The sequence below is a fragment of the Accipiter gentilis genome, chromosome 2 (genome assembly GCF_929443795.1).
Source record: "Accipiter gentilis chromosome 2, bAccGen1.1, whole genome shotgun sequence".
NCBI classification, from domain to species: Eukaryota; Metazoa; Chordata; class Aves; order Accipitriformes; family Accipitridae; genus Astur; species Astur gentilis.
Genome location: NC_064881.1, coordinates 31,740,298 through 31,753,252, shown reverse-complemented (window position 1 = coordinate 31,753,252; position 12,955 = coordinate 31,740,298). Strand labels below are relative to the sequence as shown.

Below are 12,955 nucleotides of genomic sequence, written 5' to 3'. Positions count from 1 at the left end.
CCTTCCCAGCCAGGCTGCTTCCCCTGTGGGCACCGCTTGGCGCTTATTGACCATTAACTTCACTCCCAGGTTGCCCCTCATCCTAACGAGACCCCGGAGGCGGCACTGCCCCCTCCGCAGGCCCCTTTTCTGGAGGGATTTCAAATAAAAGCCGCCAGGGCCGCGCCTGAGGCACTGTCCCGCCTCAGCGCCCGCGGCCCGCACCGCGGCAGCGCCCCCTAGCGTCCCGCCCGCCCGCTCCCACCTGCGCCGCCCGGCGCCTCCCTTCCCTTCTCTTCCCTTCCCTTCCCTCCCTCAGCCCCGCTGCTGCCGTGAGGGCACGGCCCGGCCCGGTCTCGCCATGAAGCTGCACTTCAGCATCACCGCCGCCGAGGAGCTGCGGGAGAGGGGCGGAGGGCGCTACGTGGTGGGCGCGGGGCGGGGAGCGGGCGGCGGGGGCCGGCGGGGCCGGGCGCGGGTCTGACGGCGGTGTGCTTGCAGCTGTACTCGGTGTGCCTGGAGGGCTTCCTGCTCGGCAAGGCGCGGTACAGCCAGCTCCGCCGCTGGGACGCGCAGGTGAGGGCCGGCCGGGGGGTGGCGGGGGAGGGGGGTACCCCGAAAAGCCTCGGTGGGGGCAGCCTGCCGGGTTGTGGGCGGCCGTCGGGCCCCGCAGCCGGGCCGGGCCCCTGTGAGGGCTGCGGAGCAGGAGGGGCTCTCCTGGCCCTCAGAGGCCCGCTGTGGGATGGGGACAGCGAGCTGCTTCTGCCCCAATAGGCGTTATTAAAGCCTTCCTTCATGCTAACGCCACAGGGAGGGCGAGCCTGGTCCCAGCCCCTGCCCTCGCACAGGGCCCTCGCAGCCTGCCTGGTCCGCCTGATGCTGTGCTGTCGGAGGGGCAGAGCTGCTGCTTGCGGGGCACTCGGGTTTGCAGGGTGAAATCCAGCAACAACTGAGAGGCAAATCCAAAAAAAAAACACCGCCAAGGGCTGTGGCAGAAGGGTATGGTAAGCTGGCGTAATGGAAAACATTGGCCAAGCAGCAGCAGCTGTGGACTCTAAGTACCTCTTTTCCTTGGCTTCTGGGCGAGAGGTGCAATTGCTTTATTAGCTTCTTTAATCCTATGAACAGCTCTAGAAAGTGTGTAGAGGTCAGTCTGGGCAAATTGCACAGTCAGTTGCAGCATTTTTTGGACAAGCCAGGGGTTAACTGAGTGTTGGATCCTTTGGCCCAAATTGCCTAAGCATCCTAAGTACCTCAGGAGTGACCCTTTCCACACAGGCAATTACAAAACAGCTGGAACACTGGAGTATTCCAAGGAATTGTGGGCATCAGAGAATAATACGTGGCCCCAGCTAACTGGAGTGGATTATCTCAGGGTGAATTCGCTTGTGTATTTCCACTTGCGTTTTGTTTGTTGTCCAAGTTGCCTCTGTCCCTTTCCCTTCTACCCTTTCTCTGGTTTTCTTAGAAAGATAAAAGGGAGCATGTGACATTGAGCTCTTCTGTGGAACCAGAGTGGCCACAAGCCTTCTCCTTGCTAGCCTGATCTCTCTGGCCTTTGCCAGTCCTTGGCTCCAAGTGAAATCTCTCCCAGCTCTTCTGTCAGTCTGGGTGCACACTGTCATCCCTGCTAAACAGCCTTATTTTACCTTGAGAACCCTATTTTAGGGTCTTGTTTGATGAATGCTTCTTGTGGTAGTGGGTTAGGTAGAGGGTCCTTCTTTTGGCAGCCTCTTTGCTGTGCTCTCAGTTGCAGTGATGGGACCACTCTGGAGCAGTTTTTCAGCCAGGCATCTCCAGGTGGGGAGCGGTCCATCTCTCCCAACTGTGTGACTGCACAAGTAGTTGGAGTAGCACAGCTAAAAGGCAGTTGAGTCAGCAGTAGGGCTGCCATGGGAAGCAATGTTTGCTGAGGTGTGCTCTTGTGCCCCAGAACTGCAATTCTTTTCCCTGTGGAAGCTTGCACGTAATATTTTGCTTTTATCCAAAATGCCCCATTAACAACATATCTGAACTAATAAACCAGGTTATGTATTTGCGTGCTTTTTCTTTAAGGCTTACTGTTTCTTGCTCAAGAGGTTTTAGCTTCATTAATGTTCTCAGCAAAATCTTTCCCTTGTCTGCATCCTCTATAACTGAGAGTTTTCCTCTTGCTGGGCTTTACGACTCGTTAGCTGACTTTTATTTTTAATTCCTTCATTTCTGCTGTTGGTAGCTGCCATACTTGGTCATGAAGCTTACAACTACACAACGTGTGTAGTTGTGTACACTTAATTGTCTTCCCTATACTTATGTGAGGCTGCTAGTCTATAATTATTATATCCTGTTCTGCTTATTTTTCTTGAAATACTCTGTTAATGTAGAAAAATGCACACATATGAGAAGTCTTAAACTCCAGGATACAGTAATTTCACCCTCCTGACCAGATCACAGGTAGTGTCCACAAAGCCCGACAGATACAACAATTGTGTGATGGATGCAGGACATGAATTAGAAATAAGCTTCCCCATGGACAGACTTCTGCATGTTTATACTTGATGGTATTTCTTGAACACTATTCTGGAGGATCTGTCTCTGACCTCTGTTGGATGTGTTGCTGACTAGTTGTGCCTCTGATCTCCTTCAGGGTGGCAGTTTCTAAAGCAGTGCTATTCCACCTCTACAAGCTCCTCTCCTAACTTGTGATACAAAATCGGGACATAATTTTTGTTTGTGATGCTGTGCATTACCTGCCCTTTTTCTCTTCCTGTGCATTTTCCTACTCCCCATCACTTTATATTCTGAGAGTGCTTCTGTTGTTTGACACTCCCAAACTTTGTTCCTCACTGCCTCCCAGAGCTGTTGTTCTCTACAAAAGGACTGTCTGAAGGAAGCAACTGTTCAGAGGCAATGTAGTGTGATGGAGCGTGTGACGTTTCAGATACACTGTCGAATGGGTACTAACTCCGAGCAACACTTCCTTGCCTCTAGGTGCCTTACCTCCAAACAGGATTCTTAGCCTTAAGCTGAGCACCCAAGGCAAATGGTATAGAGGAGGTGTGAACAACCAAGAATGATATCCTAAAAGAGATCTTGCTTAGAAGCAGTTGCTTAGGCAGGGCTGGCAGGAATGCTGAGCAGAGCAGTGCAGCTTTAGCCTTTCTCCTCCTGTGGAGATAGGCACTTGGCTGTGGATTGCCAGAAGGTGCCTGTCTTGGTCTAAGGATTTACTCCTTTGACCTTCTAGGAGATGGGGCTTTGTGTTGGCTGTAAGAGGATGCAGAGGTGGCTCTGCCTTCTCCCCTTTTGCCCCTTCTTTTAGGAGCTAGACCATTCAATTGTGGGAAATCCAGTTTTTGTCCCCTTCTCTGTCTTGAGTATTTAGGTATTAAGTATTGGCAGTAGGAAGGACAGTTGAAGGATCAGTCTCCCTTTGCTTGGGATGAACGCCATACATACTGGCCAGTGTTCCTTATTGTTTCCACTTGCTGAACTAAGACTTGTGTAGCCATTCTCTGCGAATGACTGAACAGCTTCAGCAGGAGTGTTGATGGCAGATGGATGTGCATTTCAAGGATCTAAGCTTTGGCCCTAGATTTATACAAGGACAGCTAGGCAATGTTCTGTACTGTAGCAGTGTTCTCCTCTGGCTTTAGTTCTGTGGGGCCTGTACACTGACCAGAGTACCCCTGATAGAGCTGTTGGTCTTTATTCTGCTTATGGAGAGGTAAGGCTCTCTTGCAAGAATATACAAGCGACAGGAACTTCTAGAGTGGTGTTAGAGATTACCTGGACAGTGGTTTGTGTGCTAAAAATGTTACTGGATTTCCTTGAAATTGAACAGTTATTCAAGACACAGGCCCTCCCTCGTTTCCACCTTTGTGATGTTTGCATTTGGCTTTTCAGTTTGGCAGCTGCTTAGTGTGTCCCTCTCTAAACAAATATCCTAATAATGAACTTATGTTCTGTTGTAGGGCTGAAAGGAACAGATTGTTTCTTGCAATTGTTGGAGTATTCACTGGTTTACTTCCAGGCAGGGAGTAAATAGGAAGTGTCCTCTGTAGGAGTAAGAGTAAAATACAACACTGATGGATTCTGGTCATGATGCCAGCCTCTACTGAGTCATTTAGCAGCATCTGTGATTGGCATGAATGACTGTTGGAAAAATAGTTCTAAAAAATCTGTTAATCATGATAAAACAATTGGTAAAAAGGAATTAAATATAGAAAATGGTTTTTTTTAAACTTCATTTAGCCAGTCATGTACAAGAATAGTCTCATACCTTTGATTGCTTGGACAGTTTCTGCATACATACATTTACATTTTCACATGAAACATATTTAAGCATTTTTAATCTTAGAATGGTGTCTCTTCCTTTTTTTTAAATATTTAATCAGGTAACTGAGAAGGAAATGCCCGGAGGCCTGTTCATTCTGTATATAATCCATACACAATAGCTTTATAGTTATAATGCTGCTCTATTTTTTCAGTTTAGTGCTTTTGTTTCTGGTGCTCCGTCTGACTTCAGCATCTGCACACCTATGAGAGCATGGCCCTGGCTGAAATAGCTCATCTAGACAGCATAGGCAGGACCTGACACCAAAAAGCAAACCTATGGGATTAGACTAAATAGGAGATGATTAATTCTGGTCAACTAGAACTTTAAAACTGATGATGTCTCCTGCTGCAGAGGGGAATATATATTGCAGAAAGATGAAGAAGAAACAGCACCAACTGTGGCATGTGTCTTTACTCCCCTTTTTGGAGAGATTAACTCTTAGGTCTTAAAACAGTCATATTTAGGGAAGCTGCTCTGTCTCTTTAAGGTAGAAGTCTTGGAGGAAGAATGAGTACTTCTTCTGCCAGGTTGGCACATCCTGTCTGGGCTTGTAGCACAGTCAGATTTAAGCTTGGTTTTGTGATCCAGTCTCCTGTGGGCTTTCCTGTCATTTGCTCTTGAAGCTGTCTCTGGGGTGGGGATGTGGAAGTGGAGCTGTGCCCAGCCTTGGTGCTGGGTTGTGGGCTGAGGCAGGACAGGCCCAGGTGGGTGCTGTGTGTTGTTGACGGGAGCCGCACATAGTGTCTGCAAAGAAGCTGCTTGGTCAGGCATGCAGAGAGGCCAAAGGATGGAAGTGCTCCCCTTAGCTTGTGGAGCAGGATGGCTTGGAAGTACCTGTCTGGTCAAGTAGGTCCAGTCAAGACAAAACAGCAGTGCACAGGGCACCCTGGCTTGGGGCTGAGACATGTGTCTTCTGTGGAGTGGCTTTAGAAACAAACCCAGAGCCTCGAAAAAATGGTCAGAAGCAGATTTTGGGTAGAGGACCTATCTCTTATGGTGGTGTTGGCCTGGTAGGGCAGCAGGCATTTGGCACCTGCCACCACCAGGTACAGTGTTGTTGTTGACTTGCATATAAAATGTAGCCTAGGCTGCTGGGTTTGTGAAGACAAGTATTAGCTAGTTCCGTTCTGCCAGAATGAAATTTCATACTGGTGGCTGATAGTCTGGTGGACTTTCAACACTGTAAACAAATACACACTTAAAGCTTATGGGCATTTTTCTTTAATTCTTTGAGATGTGAAAAAGTATAATCAATTGGGAGAAGTTTCTCTTCTCTGTAGCCCAAATCCTGAGGACACACAATTACATTTCAAGAAACTTACCAAGCAGCTGGCACTGAGATTAATTAATTATATTTTTTTAAGTAGGCCAGAGTCTCGGCTTGTGCAAACTGATGATAACAGACGGCACCACTTTGTGTAGGTGAGGCATGGCCTGAACGCAGAGGGAAGAGAGAGGACCTCCTTGTTGTCAATGTGGCTCTGGCTTTCTGACTTCTGGCAAATTTTTTTGCTGTATCTCCTCAGTTTGCCTGCCTGTAGAGCAGAGATAATTTTTCAGTCCCTGGACGAAAATCACATATGTGAAGGACTTTGAAGATAAAAAGCACTCTGTACTAGCTATTACTGTTAGCTTTACATAAAACCAAAGCATGTAGTGTTATCTAACTCTTATGCTGTGTATCTCAGAGCAATTTACACATATCTAATAATCAAGAACTCAGAAATAGCAGTGTGTTGCCAATGTAGTTAAAGTGGAGCTGTGAGAATATGCCTCACTCCTGTTTTAGCCAACAGGCAGGAAAAGGTATTGCGAATTCTTGCAGTAGTAAACTTTTTTTTTCTTCAAGCTTCAGCTGCTGGAGTCATGTGAAAGACTTGGGCAGCTGGGGCCAGAGGGAAAATGTCATCTTTCATAGGATTTAGTGACACTAATTGCTGAGTTGAATACTGGTGCTTAAAATTTAATTAGTAGTAATTTCTCAGCATACTATAGGAGTCTCATTTTATGGATCAGATGCCATATTGTTTTGATTTAGGTGAAAGAATGTTTCCAGGCAAACTTGCTGTATTTTACTGTGCTTGTTAATGTGCATATTGAGAAGGTAAAGATAGCTTATCTTTCATTTGAGATAATTTGCCTATAGTAGAGAATTTTTACACTTCCAAGTGACCAGCTACTGCCCAAACCTGTATGGGAACTATCTTATTGTGAGATAATGTAATTGTGGTCCTCTAGTCCTTTCAAGTCGGTTTATAAATGAGGTAGGATTTGTACAGAGACATTATGCTCTTATTAGCCAGCTGATATAGCTGGAGGAAGAATGAAACTTTCAGATAGGTTTTTTTTTTCCTGAAAGATTCTCTGTATTTTGTTGTGGCTTTTTTTTGACAATATTGGATGATCTGATAAAAATTAGCATCTCTCCTGCACAAAATAATAAAAGCCTCTGAGGTAGCACAAGTCAAGGGCAGAAGTCTCCAGCTCTTAAAAAGTAGTTCTGTGGGTGTAGATCAAATAGCCTGTATGAATGTATTGGGAAGAGAAGACATCTGTAACCATATCCTATTTGTCCATGAGGTGTATAAGACCTAGCTAATAAGCTTAATACAATGCTACTTTTCTGGCTTAGAGTAGGAGCTCGGAAGTGTTAAGACTGTAAAAATGAGAAACCCATCAAAAGAGATTGCTCACTTGGGCTGTCTTCTGGTGGCTGCATGGGCAAAGGTTTTGCCCTCACTGTGGGCCCTGAGGGCCATCAGGGAGGTGCTGTGTGGGTACCCCATGCCCTTTGTAGGTCATCATATCTTGCGGTCAAAACAAGAGAGCATTCAAAGCTCCTTGGAAACTATGAATACTTCTTTACTGATGTGAGCTTTCCTTTGACTGTTTTGCAGCTGAGGCAGCTTTTTGGGAATGCTGTGCCTGCTTTCCCTCCAAAGTTTTACCTGGTAATGACCAAGTCGATGGCAGATGAGAGACGGTCTCAGCTGGAGCAGTACCTTCAGAATGGTAAGCTTGGCTATAACAACTTGATCAGCTTTTATATGTAGGGCTTAGACCTTTGAGGTTGTGTTTACAGTTGTGACTGCAGGGTGCTTTACCTTCTATACTGAGCTGAGTAAGGGTGTATCTAAAAGGCTGGGGCTAAGTGTTGCAGCCCTGTCCTGTCTGTTGGTTCACTGGCTCTAGAACAGCAGCATATCATATTTCTTTTATTTCTGAAGCGGCTGCCTTTCTGCAGTTTTCACAAAATGTAAGGGTGTAGTTTCACACTAAACTAAAGCCAGCTTGGCCTTCTGGTGTCAGCCGGTAGTCTGGCTGTTCCCTGCTCTTCCAGATCAGTGAGCTGAGCCACCCATTCCTGCTGCTTCAAAACTGCCAGAGCTGACACAGGGCCAGGTGTGAGAACTCATGGCTGGTGAGTAAGAGGGAGGCAAAAAAGATACGCACTTGGACTGGTAGAATTGTAATATGGAACTGGGCTCTGCATAAACCTCTTCCCTTCAAGGGTTTCCAGGCAGACTTGTGAGAATTATAACAAGAGTTTGTAGAAAAATTAAATCTTGGGCACAACGTGTTTTGGCATAAACCCAGTCTGCAGGATCCTTAGAATGCATCTCGTGAGTTTCACATAAGCCAAGAAATAAAAAAAAATGACCATTTCAACTATCCATAAAGAAGGGTGTGTGAAGGGATAAGCTTAAAGAGGTTTTGTAGCCTCTGGCCTCAGATACTTTGTGACAAGGCTTACAAAACAATCTCAAAATTAGTCTTTAAAATCTTTTTTGCTTGGGTATTCAACAGTTCCTTTTAGAGTTACTGGCCATGAGTGACCATGGAGTCATGTGACCAAGAACCTTACTGTAGTCTTGCTTTGGGAGAATAGCAACACTTCATGTATTTTGCACTGTTCATAGCTTCAGCGATTTAACAACAGGCTAGTGAAGTTAGCTGTGCAGAAACCAAAGGATAAAACAGCACTGACAGTTTAACCTACAGTCATGTTATCTACATCTTGGTTTTAGACATCTTTTCCTGTTTTCCTCTTGTTTTACAGTTACTTTGGATTCAAATATTACCAATAGTGATGTCTTCATAGGTTTTTTCAGAAAGCTACAGCAGGTAAGTTTTGAATTTTTTAGCCAGATTTTGTTATATGAAAGAGTTGAAATATTATCCTACCTCCGGAGTTCAAGGCTTCCTTTGCTATCTTCCTTTATTTGAGTTCTTAGCGTATTGGTCTGTCTTGTAAAGCAGTGAGCTCCGATGACAGAGTGTTGTCTGTGGAGCCTGGGTGGCAATAATAATAGTATTGCTATTGTTGTGTCCATGTATGAGCTTGTTTCTCACATGAAAAGAACTATTCGCTTTGTTTTTATATCCTGTGGCATATCTGATGAATCTTTTGCCTCTAAACAGTTCCCAGAAGAGTCTTTGTGAGAGCTCAATAGAAGGATTACACACATTCTTGGATTTTGCAACTGTCAATGCTTTTTGGTAGTGTCAGTGCTTTGGACTGATAAGTGTATTGATGACTGCTGTGAAAATGTCATGTTCTCTTATCTTACAGCTGTAGTGATGGGCAGAATCTGGCATGTATTTGGGTTGTTGCAACCTAGATGACTCTTGAAATCTGTTTTTATGTGGTCCATGACATGTATGATCTTTCTTGGCAGGCTTGGAGCCTGGATAGCTCTTGCTTGTGTCTGACTGCTGCAAGGTGCCATATGTCCTTTTTCTTCCCTTACCTCCTCTCCAGCTGCCATTGTTCTTATGAGGATAGTAGTGTTTTGGAGCAGGTGGGTGCAGTATGACTCCAACAGTGTTTTCAGGAAGGGGATGCTGCTTTAGTTTTCTGGAAAGTGCTTGGCATGCTGCTGGTGCTGGTGTAACCTCACTTGCAGTGAGCTGTTCTGGAGAGAGGGGATGTTTTGAAGGATAGAGTAAGAATTTTGTGGCTCAAGAACTCTTCACTTGCTATGTGTGATTAAGGTATGTAAGGGGAGTTCAGAAAGGCTATAGAAAATGGTGTGAAGGAGTATTCCTAACAAATTCTAGAAAGGTTTTTCCTATATACTTTGTAAATAAAAAGGTAGTTTATTTACAGTCTCTTAAATTCAGACCTACTGATGTGCTCAAGATAGTGAATCCCTTTCTGATTAGGGATTTCTTTTGTGAGAAACAGTCTCTTTTTAGTTCTGATCCAATGCCTGTTATAGCCCTACAGATAACTCCCAGCAATTACTGCTGAGTCTTAATTAGTCCTGATGAGACTGATAATAGATCTGCTAAAGAAAGTTAAATCCATCAGGAAAACCTGCAGTTTGCCCTCAAACACTGCCAACTGACTTTTTTTGACAAAGTTCTGGCAGGAAATAGCTCTTCAAAATGCATGTTTGCAGTGTTTAAAAATGGCATGCCAGTATTGTGGATTTCTCTTAACATACCATCAGAAATGATATTTTGTATTTAGGTTTTTCTTCACTGCAGGCCCTTTTGGTGAAGAGGCGTGACTTGATAAGTACACGTGTAATACTTACTTGATATATGGGTTATGTATATATGTGTGTGTGCTTATTAAGGCATGTAATGACAGTGCTGCCAACAGCAGTTATTTTGTAGAGTTCAAAGTAGGCACTGAATTATACCTTAAATGTTGCAAGGTCAATACCTTCTGAAGACTTAAATTAACTCAAATTTCTGTTCTACAATACAATGGATTTTCATAGACAATATTTAGGCTTTCTGCTTGGCAAAAACAGTAGTTCTCCAGCTTTTTTTGTTTAAAATTTAAACTTAAAATGATTGTGCGTACATAAATTACTGCTTCATAATACAAATAGCAGTAGTGCTTTATGTGTTCTTTCATTATGGTAAAGAACAAACTCCGAAGAGAGATCACGTAACTCTGTGAAAGACAGGAAGGCATCCACTGTCATTAGCTGTGCACAGTGCCTTTAATTGGTGTAACTGATGGCTGAATAAGTATTCATTTTGGCTATTAAAGAATCTCATTCAACAAACTGGCTTTGTGCATGTTCCGGTATTTATTAGTATACTGTGACTTCTGAGATGTATTATGGCAGAGTGACAAAATTTCTGTAACAGCATTGAAAGACATGGAGTGAAGTTCATCTTTAAAGCACCTCTGTACTGTTCTTTTGTTCTCCATTGTTAAAGATGTGTAGGCAGCACTTAGCATCCTACACATTGCATAGGAGTGAAAACAGTTAGGGTTTCAGCGTTACTGCTACTTAGTGTTAGAAGCACGCATTACCCCACGCATTGCAAGAGGGATGATTAATGAAAGATTCAAGAATAAAACATCATTAAAATGATGAAATAGCATGCTCCTTATCTGTCAATGACATGGACTGGCTTTGATTTATCAGTCTTGGCTACCTGAAAACAGTTAGTGCACACTTATACAAGCAACCTGCCAGCTAATGTGGGAGAAGTGGCAGAGTGGACTGCACTGCAGGTGGCAATGAATGGGAAGCAGTCAGCCACTTTTCTGCCACCACAGCTATTTATTGAGCACAGATCTGTCTGCAGGTAAAACCAGTGCAGCTTTTATAATAGAAACCTTCAGTTTTAATAGAATGAGTAGATAGGAAACCAGAGGTGAATGAGATTGCTAGGCTAGGGTTTGGTGTTTTTTTTTCTAAAAATGCTACTGCTGACTTTTTTCATTTTCACTTCTATCTTTATGAGAGAGAATAGAGCTGTCCTCTCAGGTAGTCTGCTAGTTGTTGCTTCATTTTCTTGACTTGTCTTAAAGACAGCAGTATTTAAGCTTTTAGTCAGTGACCTATACAAATATCTTCAGCTAAAATAGAAGATGCAAAGAAAAAATCAAACTGAATTTAAGACCTTTTTGGTCCTTGTCCTGTGTTTTGCTTCTGAATAGGGTTGTGAAGGGTGTGCCCTAGAGTGGGAGTGCTGTGCAAGGACCATGGCTTTACTGCAGCTGCCTGATGGTGTTGAACATGACTCATCTGTGTCTGCACCCAGCATCACACCAACCAGCTATATCCCCTGATCATATCTAACAGGGCAAACTTTTGAAGTGGGGACAAGCCCATGCAGGTTAACCCTGCTTTCCAGGCCTCTGTTTTTGCCCAGCACCACCTTTACCTGTTGCATGGGTTGTTACAGTTTACTCCTTATAGCAGACATGCTCTGGCTGTTTACCTAGTAACCTAATCTCACGGGAGAAGTCAGGGGACAGCAGGGCTCCTGACACATGGGTAAGCAGCTTGGCACAGTGGATGCTGTGTTCAAAATGAACATTGCTGAAATATCTACCAACACTATCATGTAGCAGAGTTGAACAACCAAACCCATAACCTTCCTGCCCCTCCACTCTTCCAAACTCTGCAAACTTGGCCAGTGACCAAGCTGGAGAGACAGACTGAGCCTATGCCTTCCTACCGCCAGGTCCTAAAGACAAATGGCACAGTTTTTGCAAGAAGTCATTAACGAGATGAGACTGTTGTGGCTGTGTTGCCTTCTCCTTTTTCATCAGGAGAAAGATAGTACAAGCAGGTACATACATCCCTATCAGTCTCACTTTAATGGAACTCATCTATATCCTTGAATGTAATCTGAGATCATGGTCTCTCTCTGTATTGGGCACCCATGAAGTAATGTGGTGTATTCAGGATGCAGCTGTGAGGACAGCCAGTCATTATGCTTTTATGAATAAAATTGAGGCCAATTTCCTTGCAGCAGCAGAGGTTTGGAGTTAGTGATCTAGGAGGCTGACCTTTTCCAGTCTGTGTTGCTGGTAAACAGCAACCTTTAGCATGAGCAAAATGATTCAGGTGTTGGCGAAAGGACAGATGAAAAGTTTGAGTGCTTGAGCAAAGCAAAGAGCAAACCAGTGCCTGATAACAGGCAAAAAGCAGTGTTCTCCTGTGGTCCTTCACCAAAGGACTTCAATGTAAGGTGGTTTTCCTTTCAAAGAGCAAGCATGAGGTCAAGGATTGAATACTGTAAGAGAGCTGTGGTGTGTATGCTATTGAGAGCGTAGGTAAATCGTAACCCAGAAATCTGCAGGTGTTACCAGGAATCAAAGCTGGTCTGATCATGGGCTGCATTTTCTTGGATAGAGCCCCTGTCTCTGACCATGCAGCCTCTGCTTTTCTGCACTTGCAACGCACTTACCACTTGTGCATGCAATGGAGGAATGCATGTTTGCAACATTTGTCTGTACTTACTTGCAGTAACTCAGAAATGTGTTTGGATGTGTATGTATGCAAACAGCAGTCAGGCTGAGTATCTGATTTCAGCACTGGTCTAAAAACGTTATTTCTTTCATACCAAACCAGGCTGGGTTTGTTATTTATGAACTTCTATTTCAAAAGTGCAGCTGGCCAGAAATCTGAATTTCATGTGGGAAGTTCCCATACTTGCAGATTTTTATTCTGTGCTGGCCGTGGGGGGAAGGTTTCTGGCATAGAAAGTTCTGAAGAATTTTAATTCAAGGATGTCTGTTTTATTTTTATTTCAATGTTAAGATGCAATTCAGTCCCCTGACCTGCTGTTCTTTTCAAATAAGTTGTAATAAGGGCCTCTGTTCTCACTCTTTCTCCTTTTATGGCCCATGCTTCTTAGCTGAACAACAAATCCATTGAGAGCTTGCTGGGGGTT

General features: G+C 44.2%; 1 protein-coding gene across 4 annotated transcripts in view; it reads left to right on the top strand.

Annotated features, from left to right (window-relative positions):
* The first annotated feature begins 243 nt into the window (after nt 1–243).
* The window catches only part of SNX31 (sorting nexin 31), a 45,960-nt gene continuing 33,248 nt past the window's right edge, over nt 244–12,955 (top strand). For 3 of the 4 annotated variants that reach the window (XM_049828277.1, XM_049828259.1, XM_049828283.1), the window contains exons 1-4: nt 244–406; nt 481–555; nt 7,195–7,309; nt 8,358–8,422. In XM_049828277.1, the coding sequence (XP_049684234.1) occupies nt 341–406; nt 481–555; nt 7,195–7,309; nt 8,358–8,422 (321 nt within the window). In that variant the 5' untranslated portion in view covers nt 244–340. The remainder of the gene's footprint in view (nt 407–480; nt 556–7,194; nt 7,310–8,357; nt 8,423–12,955) is intronic. The other variant, XM_049828269.1, reaches the window with a different exon arrangement.